Below are 17,270 nucleotides of genomic sequence, written 5' to 3' on the forward strand. Positions count from 1 at the left end.
CCCCCCCCCCCCCCCCCCACCGAGCATCGAACATGAGTTCTCTAAAGTTTTGCGGTTAATCAGTTGGAAAAGAAATCATCAAAAACACTACGAAGGCCGGAACAACTAAAACAGCACACACACTGACACACACACACACTCCGTCGGCACTGACACACACGCACACACACACTGGCACACACACACACCGTCGCACACACACTGCACATACACTGACACTGGCACACACACACCGTCGTCGCACGCACACACACACACACTGACCGTGACACACTGCACACACACACACACACAGTGACACACCGTGACAACAACCGCACAAACAAAATTGCCGGACAAGGCAACTCCGGAGTCGCGTCAGTGAAGCGATATCAAAACATTCAGTCAATCGGGCCGTCTGTCAAAATGTCTGTCTGTATGCCGGCAAATAGACAGAACTGAATACAGAATGTTTTTGCTCGAGAGGGTTTTTACGTGTATGACCGTTTTACCCCGCCATTCAGGCAGCCACACGCCGCTTTCGGGGCCGGGAAGCATGCTGGGTATTTTTGTGTCAGTTTCACCGAGTCTGACTCCATAGATTACATGATCTTTTCCGACGGTGCGCACGGCTTGATCTTGTGCTTGCGCGTGCACACACGAAGGGGGATAAGGCACCAGCAGGTTTGCACATAAGTTGACCTGGGAGATCGGAAAAATCTCCACACCCCACCAGGCGGCCGCGACCGGGATTTCAACTCACGACCTTCCGATTCAGGAGGCCGGTGTCTTATGATCCACTAGGCTACTCCGCCCGTCTAGGGTGTCTGTACCCCCCGCGGGTTAGGAGGAGTCCCATATTGGTTGGGACGAGAAAGAATTTATCCGATGCTCCCCAGCATGTCGTAAGAGGCCACTAACGGATTCTGTTTCTCCTTTTACCCTTGTTAAGTGTTTCTTGTATAGAATATAGTCAATTTTTGTAAAGATTTTAGTCAAGCAGTATGTAAGAAATGTTAAGTCCTTTGTACTGGAAACTTGCATTCTCCCAGTAAGGTAATATATTGTACTACGTTGCAAGCCCCTGGAGCAAATTTTTGATTAGTGCTTTTGTGAACAAGAAACAATTGACAAGTGGCTCTATCCCATCTCCCCCCTTCCCCCGTCGCGATATAACCTTCGTGGTTGAAAACGACGTTAAACACCAAATAAAGAAAAGAAAGAAGGGTGTCTGTTCAATGATCACTCAGAAATTAGACATTAACACATGATAATGAAGTTTTACTTAAAGAATACATCTTTGAAGCAAGCAATCATATTCATTATCTGATCATTATGATTTAAAGACTCCCATTGAGCTCAACCCATAGGTTTAAGGCTTTTTCAGCTGTTGCAGCGTATAAAAATTAGGTGTTCTACCAACTGGGGCTATTCAAATCTTTGTAGTTTGTCAGAAATCAATAATTGAAGATAGTTTCGAAATAAACCCATACCCTTCGCCGTGATATTTTTAGAACAGTCACGTGACAGTGTATAGCGAGGCGATTCTATGTTTAGAACATTTACCGGAAACGGATTTCCCCTACAAACAAAGATGGCTTCTCAAGATGTGAAAGATCGTCTTCGATCTATGCCTCCAAAAGTATGTTTGCCTCCTACACCACCTGCTGTGCCTGTTGCCAGAGTTGCAAGCACGGCTTCGGCCAAGAAAAAAAAGAAAAAGCTGAGGGAGAAATTGAAAGTTTGTTTGACCAGCCAATTCGAACGATGGGGGGCCCTCCGAGGACAGGTGTTTGCCAAGACACCTCATTTGTTGAAACCTCACAACAGATCAAAAGCAGACACGGAACTTTCTAGAATCCTCATGGACGCGTAAGTATCGTTTAAATTCAATTCAAATTCCTCCTTTGTTCTTGTCATTTGCTTGTTTTGTTTTCTCTTTGAGTACCATGTTTTCAAATAATAATTTACAGTGACAGTGTGACGAACATTCGTTTCAAAACCAAAGTGTTGTTTCCAGTCAATCAGTGCTTTCTTGACTACTGTACTTCTTTTTCTGTTTTAGGTACGAACGAACTCAAGAGGCCGCATTGACTGACCCTCAACCAGGATGTTCTACTTGGGATATTGAAAGCAGGTCAGTGTCAATTGATACATTGTGAAAGTCAGCTTCACACAGAGCTCTGATGTACATTTACCAATTTGCTCAGCTGGGTGTAGTGAATGTAGGAACCGAATTTATTTCAAAGTGCATGGATTTTGTTTTTGTTCTTATTCAACAGAGCTGTGCAGAGACCAGACTTTGCTAAACAGCCTCCGCAGAAAACTTCCACCCCAGGGCAGCTCCTGCAGCAAGCAAAAGTCAGCACCACCCCCGACCTCTCCTCTGTCCCTAGTTCGTCCAAGCCGTGGTAAATGTATTTTGTAAACTGATAATTATAGATGAACATTCGTTTCATTTTTTTTTTCAGTCAATTAGCGCTGTATTGACTTCTGACTTATTTTTATGTTTTACTTTTAGCTATCAACAGATTCAAGAGGCCGCATTGACTGACCCTCAACCAGGATGTTCTACTTGGGATATTGAAAGCAGGTCAGTGTCAATTGATACATTGTGAAAGTCAGCTTTACACAGAGCTCTGATACATTTACCAATTTGCTCAGCTGGGTGTAGTGAATGTAGGAACCGAATTTATTTCAAAGTGCATGGATTTTGTTTTTGTTCTTATTCAACAGAGCTGTGCAGAGACCAGACTTTGCTAAACAGCCTCCGCAGAAAACTTCCACCCCAGGGCAGCTCCTGCAGCAAGCGAAAGTCAGCACCACCCCCGACCTCTCCTCTGTCCCTAGTTCGTCCAAGCCGTGGTAAATATATATATGTACTTTGTAAATTGATACTCATACTCATAGACCGTTTATTGACAGTAAATGGGGTTCACAAAAACTTAAAAAAGAAATGTTGGGAAGATTGGTTTCAGATTTTGTTCAGTTTGTCAGTTTGCTAGTTTCATGCATTTAAACACATTTTAATCAGGTGATGGTCAGAGTTGATTGTTTGACATTTTTCAGTACACCTTTATCAGGTGTGGAGCCATTCGAGGAGGAGCCAGAACTTGAGATTGAAAAGTGAGTGCATTTACTGAACATGGTGCAGTGTTGATTTTGGTTGGCTGGTTACACCGGTTGTATATTGTCTCCCTTGCACAAATAACTGTCTTGTTTAAATCAAAAACCGCTATCTATTTACAAAGTTCTAAATGCTAAACTTTAAATCGTCTCCACAAGTGCCAGTGGGTTCACATTATCGATTGATTCAAGGTGTGTTAAATAGTCAAATCATATTTATAAATAACTTTTTTTTTCAATTATAGGACTGATCAGCCTGCCAAAGAAGGGAAAGGGATGAGGTCAAAACGGTAAGCTTGTCATTGTTTGTTATCTGCATTTGAGTTGAGTTGGCAAACTGTCGGCCAGAGATCAACACCAGCCGGTTACCTCAGTTTACAATGACGGCAGTCATTAGTGTCTACTATTGTTGATTGTTGAGTTGGTTGCTGGTTTAGTTATACCAATTATTACTTCTTGTTTTTTCAAGATAATGAAATGTAATGTCAACAGAAACTGGATACTGTTGAGGGGTGTTTTGATTTACCCAGTACATCTAGTTCTTGTTTGCATGTTTTAATACATTATAATTACCATTTTTATGTTTACAGGCAGAACATTGACCGCTCCTTTGTCAACCCTCTCAAGTAAGTGTAGTATTATTAAAAAAGCTAATTTGTAAAGAACCATGTGAAAATAATAATGATGAAAAACAAGACACACACACAAACAATGAGAATATTCTGATAATAAAGGTCATTTGATGATTTTTTATGTTTTCGGAGATACATGTAGTAGTATTATAGATTGGCACTGCAGGCACATTTTTTCTTGTTTGTCAGTTGACAACTTACATTATTATTTTGAGTGATGCTAACTTTGTTTTCAATGTCTCTCTTGTGCAGCATCACTGTTGAATTCAGTGATTTAACCTGTGATGGTGATTTAGATGGTGATGACAGCGACTTTGATGTCGATGATATCGAGCTGGAATCTCAAGACGCCAGTTTTTTTCTCACCATGGATGTGTATGTTTTGCATTTCTTATTAATGTGTTGCTTTTGTAAGAATAAAACAAATTCTAATCTATTTCATTTGTATGTAATGTATACATGAATTTATACATTTATGTTGTAAAATGATTAAAATGGTTTCATTCTTCTAGGGAAGTCTAATCTACATCAGACTGTATTGCACACTGAATGTTATTATTATTTTTTATTTATTCCTATGTGTCAGGGATGAAAAGTATGCCAAGGAGGCAGACGAGGTGGCCTTTGAGGAGGTGGCGTACGGCCAGCAGGAGGACGAAGAGACAGGTGATGCTGACACTGCGGAGGAGGTGGAGTTAGGACCAGGCATCACCAGGATAGCCACAGCAGACCAGTGCCAGGACATTTGCAACAGCACACTGTGCCTAGCATTTGTCCACCAACTAAAGGCACTGGCTGCTGTGAGCATCAGGAAATGCTCCACTGCTGGGTGTGAGCATGTTCCTGCCGTGAAGGAGGGCTTCACAGGCTCAGCACTGTACCTCAGATGGGTGAGAACATTTTATTTTTTACTCACATGCGAAGCAAAAGTCAGTCTATGTACTCACCTGGTTCATCTGTCCGTCTGGCCGTTCATTCGTTAAAAACTAAAATGTTGAATTTATCTTGGACACTACTAAGTCTAACAGCACTAAATGTGGCATGATGGTTCAGATTTCAGAATGCACTTAGGCTTCATCAACTCATTATGTTTGTACATGTATATGTTCCTAGTAATCCTACTGACAGTGACACATTGAATTTTTATAAAGTCATTTGCATTTTTGTTTTTTTCAAATCTGATCTGTGAATTTCAGGAATGTGTGAAAGGCCATGTGAGCCACACATGGTGTGCCCAGCCCACCCTGCCCAACAAAATTCACTGTGGTGATTTTCTAGTCAGCACATGTATCCTCCTAAGTGGAAATAATTATGCCAAGCTGGCGTTGTGGGCGAAGGTGCTGAACCTGCCCTTTCCTGGTGCTACCTTCCACCAGGCTGTCCAGAAACATTATGTGGTGCAGGTAATTAAAAAACAGTTAAAAAATAATTTATAATGTGTGTGTATAAAATGGAAAGAAAATGGAATTTGGATATTGATAGTTGTGTTGTTTATGTTTGCCTGCCAGTTTGTGTTAATATCTATGCATGTTTGTTTTTACCTGTTTAAATATTGTAAAGCGCTATGAGTAGATTGTCTAGAAACGCGCTATATAAATGTCCATTATTATTATTATTATTATTATTGATCTCTATCTTTATCTCTAGCAAACTCAAAGCGCGGCAAAGGTTGCACTATACAGGCGCCCTACTCACGGCCCAACGGGGATTTGAACCCGGGTTGCTGTATCCCTGGGGAATCGTGTTCACCACAGAACCAACCGGCCACCCTAGTTACAAATGATGTTTAGAAACTAAAAGCAACCCATTCTCGTTATGTATTCAGATGTTTTGTAACAAGTATGGCATTTTTTGTTGTTGTCTAGAACAGTTGACATAGTCTAGTCTGTGAGGCAAAATTCTTGCTTTGTGTGTCCCTCAGTGACTGTCCCAACTCACAAGAATATAGATATATAACTTTGTTTTCCATTTATCATAAAGGCTGTGAAGGACACATGGAAGGACCACCAACGAGCCATCTTCGACTCATTGGCAGAGCAAAATTTGGTTGTTCTGGGTGAGTGTTTGTTGTTCTTTTGTGATTTATGTTTGACCCCTTTGTCACTGTTGTGCCATTTCAGAAATATAATGTATCCAATGCTGTAGACTTAACCCAACCCCACCCCCCACCCCCCCAACCCCACAATAATATTGAAATGAATGTCTAAAATCAACTTTATATTTTCTATTTTATTTCTCAAAAGCAAAACATGATGTGATGCAGGACATAATATTCAATTTTGGACATTGTATCAAGGCGTGCTTGCTTTTGAGAAATAGACTGAAAGAAAAAGTTACATTTTCATGTAACCCACTGAAATTGACTTCCTGTTGTCAAGTGACGGCAGAGCACTTTTTATTGAACATTTATTTTGTTATGTCATTCCATTTTTGTGTGTGTGTGTGTGCAGGAGATGGACGCAATGATTCACCAGGTCAGTACGATTATTGCAGACCTGCATTATTCAATGACCCAATATATACCATGTCCCCAATTTTACATAGTCATTGGAATATTAGAATGTGCTATTTACCATCATGTAGAATGATATAGTCTAGGCGCTTGAGTAATTGGCTTGCCTGTGTTCTCGTAACCATGTTAACAAACAACTGAGCTTAGAAAAGCCTTGCAATTTTGATGTCCGGTCAGAGAATATTGTTTGCAGGTTTCATCATAAATGGTTACTTTTTAATGGTGCATTGAATTTTCAAATAGGTCATTGCGCACAGTACTGCAGCTACACTCTTATGGAGGCTGAGACCACAAAGATTCTCTCTGTCCAGTGTGTGGACAAACGGGAAACACAGCGAAAATCCACGAACATGGAAAGGGTTGGATTTAAGAGGGCACTGGATGAGGTAGTGCTTGAAGGTGAACGGGTGGACACCACTGTTGATGAGGTCGTCACTGATGCCCATGTGGGAATAGCTGCAGATATGAGTATGTTCTGTTTCCTCTTTTCCCCCCTTTGTGTGTGTGTGTGTGATTAACAGTCAATTATATGTTAGCGGTAATTTATTATGCAACATTTATTATCTATACATACATCAGTCCCATCTGGATGGACAGTGCAGTGAGTTAGAATGCTTAATTTCAAGATAATATACCTCTTGCCCACTTTGGGGATACAGTTTAGAGTGTGTCACCATTATTGTCTCTTTAGCAGCTGTTGTTCATTGTATTATGTGTGCATTGCTAAGCCCTTTTCATTTAATTTGGGCTGGTCATTTTAGCAAACATTTTAAAAATGTATGCACCAAATATTTGATATTGCAAATGAATATATTTTGTTCTTTGTTTTGTCAAAAAGAGGCGATCGGAAAAAAACATTCCCTTGATGTGTGGCATGTTGCCAAAAATATTGGCAAGAAGCTAGCCAAGGTACGTATGTTGTAATTGTGTTATAGTTTGATACAATTTTGAAATATTGTGAATGCTTTATTGGTTTTCTCATGTTTTCTTTGGTTTGTTTGTGTGTGTATCTTTACATTTTACATTTGCATTTTCTTCTTAGATTGCTGCAGGCAGTAAAGGTCGCAAGCTGCAAAAGTGGATCCCTTCGATAGTGAACCACTTTTGGTTCTGCTGCCAGAAGGCTGACACCAAGACAAAGTTCATGGTAACCTGTTTGGTCATTGTCTTGTTTGGTTATTTGTACGGTTTCATTTACAAATAATAATAGCACGTCAATCACAATTATGCACTAATTTCAATAGTTTGAAAAAAATCAGGCATGTATAGTTTTCTGAATGTGTCTGTTCCATTCCAGGGTATGTGGCGAGGAGTTTTGCAACATGTTTGCAACATACATTCTTGGGATGCTGGTGCCTGGTGCTGCGACCATGAAGACCTGGGCGGGGAAAGGGAGGATGGGAGGGCCTGGCTTGATCCTCAGGAAGACCGTGCCCTAGTGAAACAGCTCGCCTCTGTGGTCTTAGACCAGACTCTGATCCAGAAAGCAGAGTTGGTCATCACAAACAGGTTAGAAGATTATTATTACTCACTATTGAGGGAGAAATCAGGGAACTGTTTACAGTGTGCATGAAAGGAGATTATGTGGGTGCAACAAGTATGAACTTGTTTGTGTGGTTTTGTAATTACTAATACTCGATGTAAAAATCAGGAGTTGTAGTGCTCATACTGATGTGTGCTGGCCAACATTATACAGTGGAACTCTGTTATAGTGAATATAAGAATTTCGCTGTAACAGGGTTGATTTATATCATACAGTGAGGTAAATAAACAAGAAAACCTATCGCTACAGTATCAGCAGAACATCACTGTAAAATATTTAATGATAAGCGTGTTCACTTCTACCATTATATATAATACTTTCTTTTTACATACAGGAGCACATGCCCCCTGGAGGTGTTTCACCAACATTTGTTGATGTATGCGGGCAAAAGGTTTGCGTACACACCTCCGGTTTATGAAGCCAGGATTCTGTTGGCAGCCATGGACCACAACACTCATGCTGGTCGACCCTTGGCGACTTCAAAGGATGGCAGAAAGAAGTAAGTACATGTATTGAAACACACTCAATGCAATGTTTTTGTTGTTTGTTTTTTTCACAGGCCAAACATGTAAATTCAGGCTTCAAGTTCTAGATGTATGATCATGTCCTTGGCATGTTTAGTTATATTATGACATTCAAGGCCATTACAAGGGTTAGTGTCAAGCATTTTAGTCATAATTGTTCTTGTTCTATGTTGATAGGTATCACAGATGCTTCAATAAGAAAACCGGCCGCTGGTCGGTATTCCCTGTGAAGGTCCCAAAGACCTACCACCACATTCCAGCCCTGAAGCTGCGAATCATGGAGATGAGACTACAAGACCCGTTGCCACTGCACAGGAAAAAACCTCTGGCACAAGAGGACCCAAGGAGACTGTCAACACACCTGGCAGCAACCTCCCCACCTCCAACTAGTGAACTTGTTGCACAGAAAAAATCTCGTTTTACCTGAATGACGGTAGCAGTTGAGCTGGTAGTAGCCCAAAAGGAGGCAGAACATAAGGAAAGAGTGTCAAGTGGGATAATTATTACCTCCCTTTTTGTCTGCGGTTCTGTTACAGTTGTTTTTGACATGTGGAGAGGTACAACAATATGACACCAGTGGACTTTTGAAAGGCCCTTTTCAAGACAGCAATGTTTGTATGTGTGGGTAACCAGTAAAAATGCATAGACCCGCATAGTTCTATGGCATGGCTGTGTTTAGTTTTTTAATTTAATCTGCTGCCTTATCATGGACCCTAAATTGCGCTATTTCACCAATATAGATGGGAGGCTCTTGTATACATTGGCGAATAATGATTTTAATAATAACTTTGAAAAATAGTAATAACTTTGTGATTATACATTGGCAGACTAAATTTGCAAGAAAAGCATTTATCAATAGTTTCCAAAGCTGTATCATTTTAGTTGAGACTGTGTTGTATGATTTTCACTTCAAATTGATATCAATTGCCTTAGACTACATTTTGCTTCACAGGCTAGATTCAGGCGGCATAGAATGGCTGCAGGCACAAGAAACTCACATTGCAACACATATTATAATTGAGCATGTTGGAATGTTCGGCTGAAAATGTACCTCCCATTATAATTAAAGGAATGTCAGCGACAACCCACCTCTCAATGCAGGGACTGAGGGAGTGGTTGTGACATGGTGATCATGTTTTTTTTTTCTTTTCTTGTTTAGTTGAAAATATTGCTTGTGTACAATAATTGTTTATTCATGATACTAATGTGTGTGCGAGAGAGACTGAGGGTTTGTACAACATGTGTTAGTATATTCTTATTATGTGTGGCTGCAAGCGTGACTTAGCATATCTGTTTAGTTGGCTTTTGTACATGTTTACCTGGAAACAATATGAGAATAATGGTGGTAACGATACTTGATATTTGTCTGTCTGTTCATTTGTTTTTATGAGTGCGTTGTGGTGTGGTAATTGTGCAACAGTATGTCTGCTGAAAGAAAAGAAAAAAACAAAAAACAAAGACAGAAACTGTTTGTTGTCTGCAGATAAAGGGATGTACACCACTTTGAAAATGACTAAAGACTATTGTGTGTTTGTTGTGTGATATAAATTTAAAAACAATAACATCATGTTTCTTTTTCTGAACCCATTACAAAAAGTGGAAGTGATTCAGATTCTGTATTCAGAATTACACAATTTCAAAATCTGACAGCATAATTTACATGATATGACATTGTGTCACTGCTGGCACATGAACTTGTTTTGTTGTTGGTCAAATATACATTTATTAAAATTAACTTGTGGAGTCATACTAGTACATACAAAGTAAATGAACACAAACTTGTACAAAACAAACAGCTCAGCTGAAGAAACCATTTTAACATAATTTTCTAGTCAACCAAAATAACATTCTCATTTTCAAGACAAAATGTTTCTGTAATATTTTTCTTGCACTCAAAAAGTAATGTGTGCAAAAACCCATGGAAACAATCAAACAGCTGTTACAACCATACAGAGAGGCAATTAAAAATTTGAAAACTAAAAGTCAAACATGTCCAAGTCCTCAGGACATTTTGGTGCTTGAGGAAGAGACAGACGAAAAATATCCCTCCATGTTGTGTGTCGGTATTCAAGAGCAATTACCCCATCTACTGCAAGCGCGCTGGAATGTATCCTGTATAAACATTGTTGGGACTGGGGTAAGTATCCCGAATGGCCCACACACAACATGAAGGGATAGCCCTCCTGTTACCAGCCCCCAAACGACCATGCTGCCAGAAAACAAACTGGCGATAGGCAGCATGGCGATTGGAGGCGGCTTCGCCTCCCTCTTCCGCAAACACCAAAATGTCCACCCGCTGCCTCCTGCTCAGGTGTAGCACGAACGGATGTAAAATGATGTTCATCTCCTGCAAAAGAAAAAAGAAATAATAATTGTAATCATCAAAGTAACAACACATCACATTGACCCGGGTTCGAATCCCTGTTGGGCCTTGAGTGGGGCGCCTGGTAAAGTGCGACCTTTGCCGCGCTTTTAGTTTCCTACACAGCAAAGATAAAGCGCGTTGTAAATATCCAAATTTCATTTTTTTTCAAATACAAAAATAAGAAATACAAAAATAAATAAATAATAATAATTGGACTCCAAGGACTACATACCAATGTGAACTTCAAGGGAAGAGGAAAGTCGTTCACTAAAAGAAATTTGCTATTACAGTTTAGATTTTTGTCTAACAGAGAGAACCCAAGGGGGAAAAAAACCCTCTTCATTATAAGTGGAAAATCACAATAATAGAGTCCACTATAGTATGAGTACTAGCAGGTTCCACTGTATATCATTACATACAACTATATTACCCTGCACAAGTACACAATCTGACCATGACTGTGTTTATCTTTTTTTTCATGTAAATATTTTTTTAATAAATACTTTTTTATATAAAAAATGGGCATACGTACAGGCATTCTTGATATGCACTGAGTGCGGCGCTGGCAGCAGATCCGTTCTGCAGGTGTGGGCATGTGCCGACAATGTCGGCACACACACCAGTCCGGCCAGGCTGCATGGTCTGGTGATGGTGCAGGTGTTGGCACAGACGACTGATCGGCTGTTTTCAACAGAAAGCATTTTTATTTCTTAATTTATGATACATATTTTATGATTACCAATGTCAAAGTAAAAAAAATCAATAATGCACCATGGATGTAAATATATTTTTTTTGTTTTGTTTTTTGTATACAACAACAACAAAACCATTGAAAAAATACTTTCAGCAGAATGCAGAAACAAAATACTACATAGAGAGCTCACACAAAATACCACAATAATGACAAGAGCAAACTTATATCAGAACACCATAAAGCAGAAGTTACTTACCAAGCATGTCAAAAACAAGACCTGGTTGTGCAACAGCCAGGTCGAGGGCCAGTTGTCGCAGTTGTGCAATATCCAGCTGTTGGATCTGAGTCTGTAATAATGTAAAGACAACAAACATGTTTTAAAATGAAACATGTGTGCTGTTATCATTATCTGTGTATACATGCGAAAGACTTTGCTATTCATATCTCCTCATAATAATGTCAAATTAATTAAAAACACACCTGCAAGTTATTCCTGTGCTGCTGCGCAGTGGGGATGCCGGCCACATCCCACCTCCCTCGACCACCTCTCCCCCTGCCACTTGAAGAGCCCCGCTGCTGTGCTGTCGCCCCTCGTCCTCCTCTCCTCCTTCCTCTCCCCCTGTCTCCTCCTCTTTCGTTACTTGTGGAACATGTCTGAAAACAGCATTAATAAAACATTTGTGTCTTCAACATGAAGAACTAATTTACATCTAATGGTAACTTCTCCAATTCTCTCATCTATGTGTGCCAAACTAGCACATTTTCTCCTCAAACTATAGCGAAACCTGTGGTATCCAACAACGAAGGGGCCCAGACAAAAAGAGTTGGATACCACAGGTAGTTGGATACCACAGGTCAGATTCAGACTAAGTAATACGTATTTGGGTAATTCCCCAGTTGTATATCACAGGGTATTTGGATAAGACCAGTATGGATACCACAGATTTCACTGTAATGTACACATGAAAACACACCTGATCTTGTTCTTGAGGCTGACCACCTCCTCTTCCCCCTCCCCTTCCTCTCCTCCTCCCTCTCCCTCTGTGGGGTGCAGGCGAGTCTGTTTCATGATCACTCCGGCTTGTCTGAAATCAACAATAATAAAATAGTTGTATCTTCAGCATGTAGAACTAATTTTCATATAATTAATTGTAAGCTCTTCAGTCTCATCTATTAGAGCCAAAATAGCAAATGTTCTCAAACTAATGGACATGAAAACACACCTGATCTTGTTCTTGAGGCTGACCACCTCCTCTTCCCCCTCCCCTTCCTCTCCTCCTTCCTCTCCCTCTGTGGGGTGCAGGTGAGTCTGTTTCATGATCACTCCGGCTTGTCTGAAATCAACAATAATAAAATAGTTGTATCTTCAGCATGTAGAACTAATTTTCATATAATTAATTGTAAGCTCTTCAGTCTCATCTATTAGAGCCAAAATAGCAAATGTTCTCAAAGTAATGGACATGAAAACACACCTGATCTTGTTCTTGAGGCTGACCACCTCCTCTTCCCCCTCCCCTTCCTCTCCTCCTTCCTCTCCCTCTGTGGGGTGCAGGTGAGTCTGTTTCATGATCACTCCGGCTTGTCTGAAATCAACAATAATAAATTAGTTGTATCTTCAGCATGTAGAAATACATCTGGTAAGCTCTCCACTCTTTTTGTCATCTGTGAGTGCCAAACCAGTTTTTACTAGCAAATTTTCTCATCAAACTAATGTATATGAGAACACACCTGGGGGTATGGGTGGGGTTATGAGAGAAATACTTAGGTTAGGACTGCTAGACAGTCAAAGTCTTCTTCTGTCACATTCTTTGCACATGATTCTAGAGGGAGCAAAGAGGGAAGGAGGGCATCATCCATCAAACAAGTGATGACCAAGGAATAATAGAAAATTAAAAACCAACCGAGTACTTTATGCTGTTTACATGTTCTGAGCAAAAGTCCACAAGTACATTGAATGATTGATGTAGTGCTACAGGGATTACGACAGATCTAGAAGCAACCCATCGAAAGCAAAAAGAAGCTAAGAGGCATACAGCCTATGCTCCAAAGTTCATGAAGGCTGTTACCCTTTATAATTATCAAGATCTACGAGTATGCTTACTCTTACCGTCAAACTCAGAAAATGCGAGTGGGGCGGTTTTTGCGGTAGTGACATGAATGACTCTCACTCTGTCACTCTCATGTCGACAGATTGCTTCCAGTTCTTCTTCTTCTTGATAATGTAGAACACTTTTGGATCCCAAATCTAAATAGACTTAAGTTAGGGGCGAAAAGTTATTGCACGGCCTTTGAAACTTACCGATGGCGACGACATAGTGATGTTGTACTTGTCAATTGATAGCGGCAGTAGTGGCGGAAGTAGGGAGTTCCCTTGACTTCCGGTGACGATTACGCCAAAGGCCTTGTTGAATAATGTTTAGGCCTACGAATTCTTTTTCTCGAAAATATCGTACCAACAATTTTTTTCTGTGTTCGAATACTGTAGCCAATCCTCCTTCTATCAACTTTAAAGGACGTTTATGAGATTATTTGTACAAGTGACCAAAATGAATTAATTATTGAGCTACAGCCACATGTGTTACTTTAAGAATATTTGTGTCACAAGCTGTCAATTTATTATTTAGATTTTCCGATTGTCTGATCAGACAATCCGCAAAATTAATTCTTTGAAAATTGCTCGCTCTTTACGTAGGGCACCTAGGATGTTCTCAAGCGGTGAGTGTTTAAACGAAAGGGTGTTTGTACTGTGTGTAAAAGCCTTCAGACAGTATCTGTGATGGTTTACGGGAGGCGTACCGTGCCTTCAAGTGAAACCCTTGAGAATGATTTTCGAATAAAGGCTGAGTCCAATTGACATTCGTCGACATATGCATCTCTCTTCTTCAGGTACGTATAACAAGCAGTTTGCTTGTAATTAATGCTTGCTCTAAACAGAGGAAATTAAAATTGTGAAGCTCGGAAAAGAATCCAAGGCGTTACTGTAAAAGCAAACAAACAAAATCAAGGTTTCTAAGGCTTGCAATAGATACCGACGTACTGTTATTAGAAGTTCTGCATTGGTTGCTTTCTATACTAATTTTTAAACCGTGACGCGATTGAAACCGACATAAACGTAGCAATTAGATCTGTACCATATTTTGTTTTGCATCTATATATATACAGTATACGACTAGTGTCTGTCTGTCTGTCTGTTCGCGATGCACGGCCAAAGTTCTCGGTGGATCTTTTTCAAATTTGGACACCGTATTCAGCTACACCCCGGACACAACCTCATCGATGAGATATTTCAACACGTGCTCTCAGCGCGCAGCGCTGTGCGCGCTGAACCGATTTTGTTTTTTTTGGTCGGGATCCACTACCAGTAACTCTTCCTTATCTTCTCCAGTGTTTTCAGCCGCGATTATCTCCTTCCTCCGTGTGGCGTCAATCCACATTCCCGTTACTACGTTACTATTTTTAGAAGGTCACTGCACCTTACTATTTTTAGAAGGTCTCCAGTGTTTTGCGCGTTTATCTCCTTTCCTTCGGCAAAGCCGGGTCTCAGGCGCAGCCTGGTATTCGGCTCTACTTCTTCCCGGCGAAGCCGGTACCCGGCGAACCGGGTAATCATCTAGTTTTTTTTTTTTACATGTACACTATTCAGTCGTGCGTGTCCCATCAGTTTTAATTCAAAATGTACATAATTATATGTTAGGAAGGCCATTGTTTCGAATATAAAATGCCTCTTACTGCATGGTCATGCATGTGGCTGTCTTTTGAAATAATAATAATGACCCGGCCAACACCTGTGTTTCTCATTTAAAGTACAAATCAAGAAAATTGGTTGATTAAAATCAACATGGCCGAAGCAATGTTTTCATAAAAGAAGCGGTATTGTACGGGCACATGTTGAATTTGGGTTACATGTCTTGAAGAGTATTTGAAAATCCGTAGGCACAAAAACATGCAAAGAAGAGTGATAGGTACCTACTTATGTTTCACACTAGTTTTGCTGTTACAACAGTCCCTCTCATGAACGAACACCCTTGGGCCAGTGCAAACCTGTCCGTACATTGCAGGTGGCCGGTCACGGGAGAGCCCCCCCCCCCACACACACACACACACACACTCAGGCACACTGACGGACTGAGTGAGTCTTTGCTACTGGTGAACGAGCTCTACTTGTCCTAAAACAATAAGGTCAAACTACTACAACTTATAACTGAAAGGAAAAAAACTGTCCTGTAAAAATGACGTTAAATCAACGGTGTCAGAAAAAGAGAGATAAAAGAAATCCTCAAATTCCTGAGAATACAGGCACCCCATGAAAGCAGCCACGAACATACTCACAGAGGCACACATGCTTGTGCAGATACTTTGCAAAAATATGAATTGAAAACCTGCATATGTGGTAATTTCTTTTTTTTTGTGTGTGGCTTTATTGAATACTTCAGGCAGTGACTTTTCCCTGTCCAGTTTTCTCTTTCGTCTCTCTTACCCCTCGCTTACCCACCCCCCACCCCCTTACCCTCCACTCCCTTAACCCAGCCCCGACAACACCAATTTCTAATCTGCAAGGCAGAGTACACATTTTCTAAAAGGAAGACTACTCTTCTTCAATTATATCCAAGAGATCTTCCAGCTGTCTCCACCATAAGCCAAGTGGTCGAGTCTTTTACCCCCTTTCCACACAACCGTTCTAGGTCCCGTTCCCGTACCGACCATCACCAAGGAACGGTGCGGGCACGGGAGGGATCGGGACAGAACCGCAATGAACGTAACTGATCGTTAACGGAACTGCTTTGAACGGTAGGGTCGGTAGGGACGGCTGAGTTTGGGCTGCATCGGTAACGGAACGCTTGGATCGTTAAAGGAACTCAAAACAACGGTAACGCAACGGTAGCGCTCTCACACACTGAGTTGTCATACCCGCATTCCACACATCCGTTCTAGGTCCCGTTCCCTTACTGACCAAGGACGGGTGCCACTATGGTCAGACGCTGCTGAAAGATGCCAAAAAACGGCCGTTTGCGCAGCGTTCCATTGTTGTGGCAGCATTCCTTGGTTGGTACGGGAACGGGACAAAGAACGGTTGTGTGGAATGGGGGTATAACTTTTGACACCGACAAACTGAAGAATGAACAGATCTATGAGGTAACCGTCTCAATGGTCCAGGCCGGCTCAGGAAACAAAGAGTATATATGGCCTGGGGCGATTGTAGCTTCCCTTCTTCGTGTCCGATAGACAAGGACAATAAATAGTAGAGCATAGTGCAATTTCATGTTGGCATCTTCTCCACTGAAAGCTATAACCCAAAGACTGAAGACCAAAGTGCTTTACCCCACTTCTGACCCGAATCACCCCCCTCCTGCTAGGTACACGTGCACTCAAGTTAACCTCTGCTTTGACCTGTGTGCCAGGACTGAGTCGGATGAGAGAGAGCGAGAGCGAGAGCGAGAGACATACACATAGACAGAGACAGACATAGAAAGACAGAAGCGGAGAGACTGACTCAGAGGGAGACATAGACAAAGACATACAGAGAGAGAGAGAGAGAGAGAGAGAGAGAGACAGAGACAGAGAGAGAGAGAGAGAGAGAGAGAGAGAGAGAGAGAGAGAGAGAGAGAGAGAGAGAGAGAGAGAGAGAAACGACTGTAACTGATCTCGTGAGAACGGTAACAAAACGAGACATGTCACCTCAGTCTCCGAATGTATTCCAATAGATGACCGCTCCTGCGGCCATCAATAAGGGGGGGGGGGGGGGGGGGGTAGGCATACCAACAGATAGCGTCACTGACAAGTCATTTTGTTGGGCAATGTTGAGGTTATTCTGTGTATAAAATTCAATCGTATTAGAAACAGTGAAAGGCCAATGTTGGTGTCTGCCTTTAGTTGGTTACATTAAATCGTCGTCTT

At 41.1% G+C, this 17,270-nt stretch overlaps 2 protein-coding genes across 2 annotated transcripts; one reads left to right on the top strand and one right to left on the bottom strand.

Moving 5' to 3' along the window:
* The first annotated feature begins 1,337 nt into the window (after positions 1-1,337).
* LOC138981749 (uncharacterized) lies at positions 1,338-9,675 on the top strand. The gene is made up of 19 exons (XM_070354825.1): positions 1,338-1,851; positions 2,045-2,116; positions 2,262-2,390; positions 2,501-2,572; positions 2,716-2,844; positions 3,049-3,105; positions 3,351-3,395; positions 3,696-3,731; positions 3,990-4,112; positions 4,324-4,627; positions 4,934-5,140; positions 5,718-5,793; positions 6,188-6,211; positions 6,493-6,717; positions 7,088-7,158; positions 7,292-7,396; positions 7,547-7,758; positions 8,127-8,291; positions 8,494-9,675. The coding sequence occupies exons 1-19, from the start codon at positions 1,529-1,531 to the stop codon at positions 8,741-8,743; spliced, it is 2,625 nt and encodes an 874-aa protein (XP_070210926.1). The 5' UTR covers positions 1,338-1,528; the 3' UTR covers positions 8,744-9,675.
* A 210-nt stretch (positions 9,676-9,885) lies between these two features.
* Positions 9,886-12,459, bottom strand: LOC138981750 (uncharacterized). Its single transcript, XM_070354826.1, has 5 exons — positions 12,350-12,459; positions 11,856-12,029; positions 11,632-11,722; positions 11,214-11,362; positions 9,886-10,663 (listed from the first exon to the last, which is right to left on the bottom strand). Exons 1-5 carry the CDS (start codon positions 12,442-12,444, stop codon positions 10,657-10,659), a joined length of 516 nt encoding a protein of 171 aa, XP_070210927.1. The 5' UTR covers positions 12,445-12,459; the 3' UTR covers positions 9,886-10,656.
* Between the last annotated feature and the right edge of the window lie 4,811 nt (positions 12,460-17,270).

The sequence above is a fragment of the Littorina saxatilis genome, linkage group LG12, assembly GCF_037325665.1.
Source record: "Littorina saxatilis isolate snail1 linkage group LG12, US_GU_Lsax_2.0, whole genome shotgun sequence".
Taxonomy (NCBI): domain Eukaryota; kingdom Metazoa; phylum Mollusca; class Gastropoda; order Littorinimorpha; family Littorinidae; genus Littorina; species Littorina saxatilis.

Coding starts and splice junctions, on each gene's coding strand:
- LOC138981750 (XM_070354826.1), bottom strand. CDS start 12,444: ATGAAACAGACTCGCCTGCACCCCACAGAGGGAGAGGGAGGAGGAGAG. Junction 12,030..12,349: donor AGCCTCAAGAACAAGATCAG/GTGTGTTTTCAT, acceptor TGCTGTTTTCAG/ACATGTTCCACAAGTAACGA. Junction 11,363..11,631: donor TCTTGTTTTTGACATGCTTG/GTAAGTAACTTC, acceptor TGTTGAAAACAG/CCGATCAGTCGTCTGTGCCA.
- LOC138981749 (XM_070354825.1), top strand. CDS start 1,529: ATGTTTAGAACATTTACCGGAAACGGATTTCCCCTACAAACAAAGATG. Junction 2,391..2,500: donor CCTAGTTCGTCCAAGCCGTG/GTAAATGTATTT, acceptor TTTTACTTTTAG/CTATCAACAGATTCAAGAGG. Junction 6,212..6,492: donor TGGACGCAATGATTCACCAG/GTCAGTACGATT, acceptor ATTTTCAAATAG/GTCATTGCGCACAGTACTGC.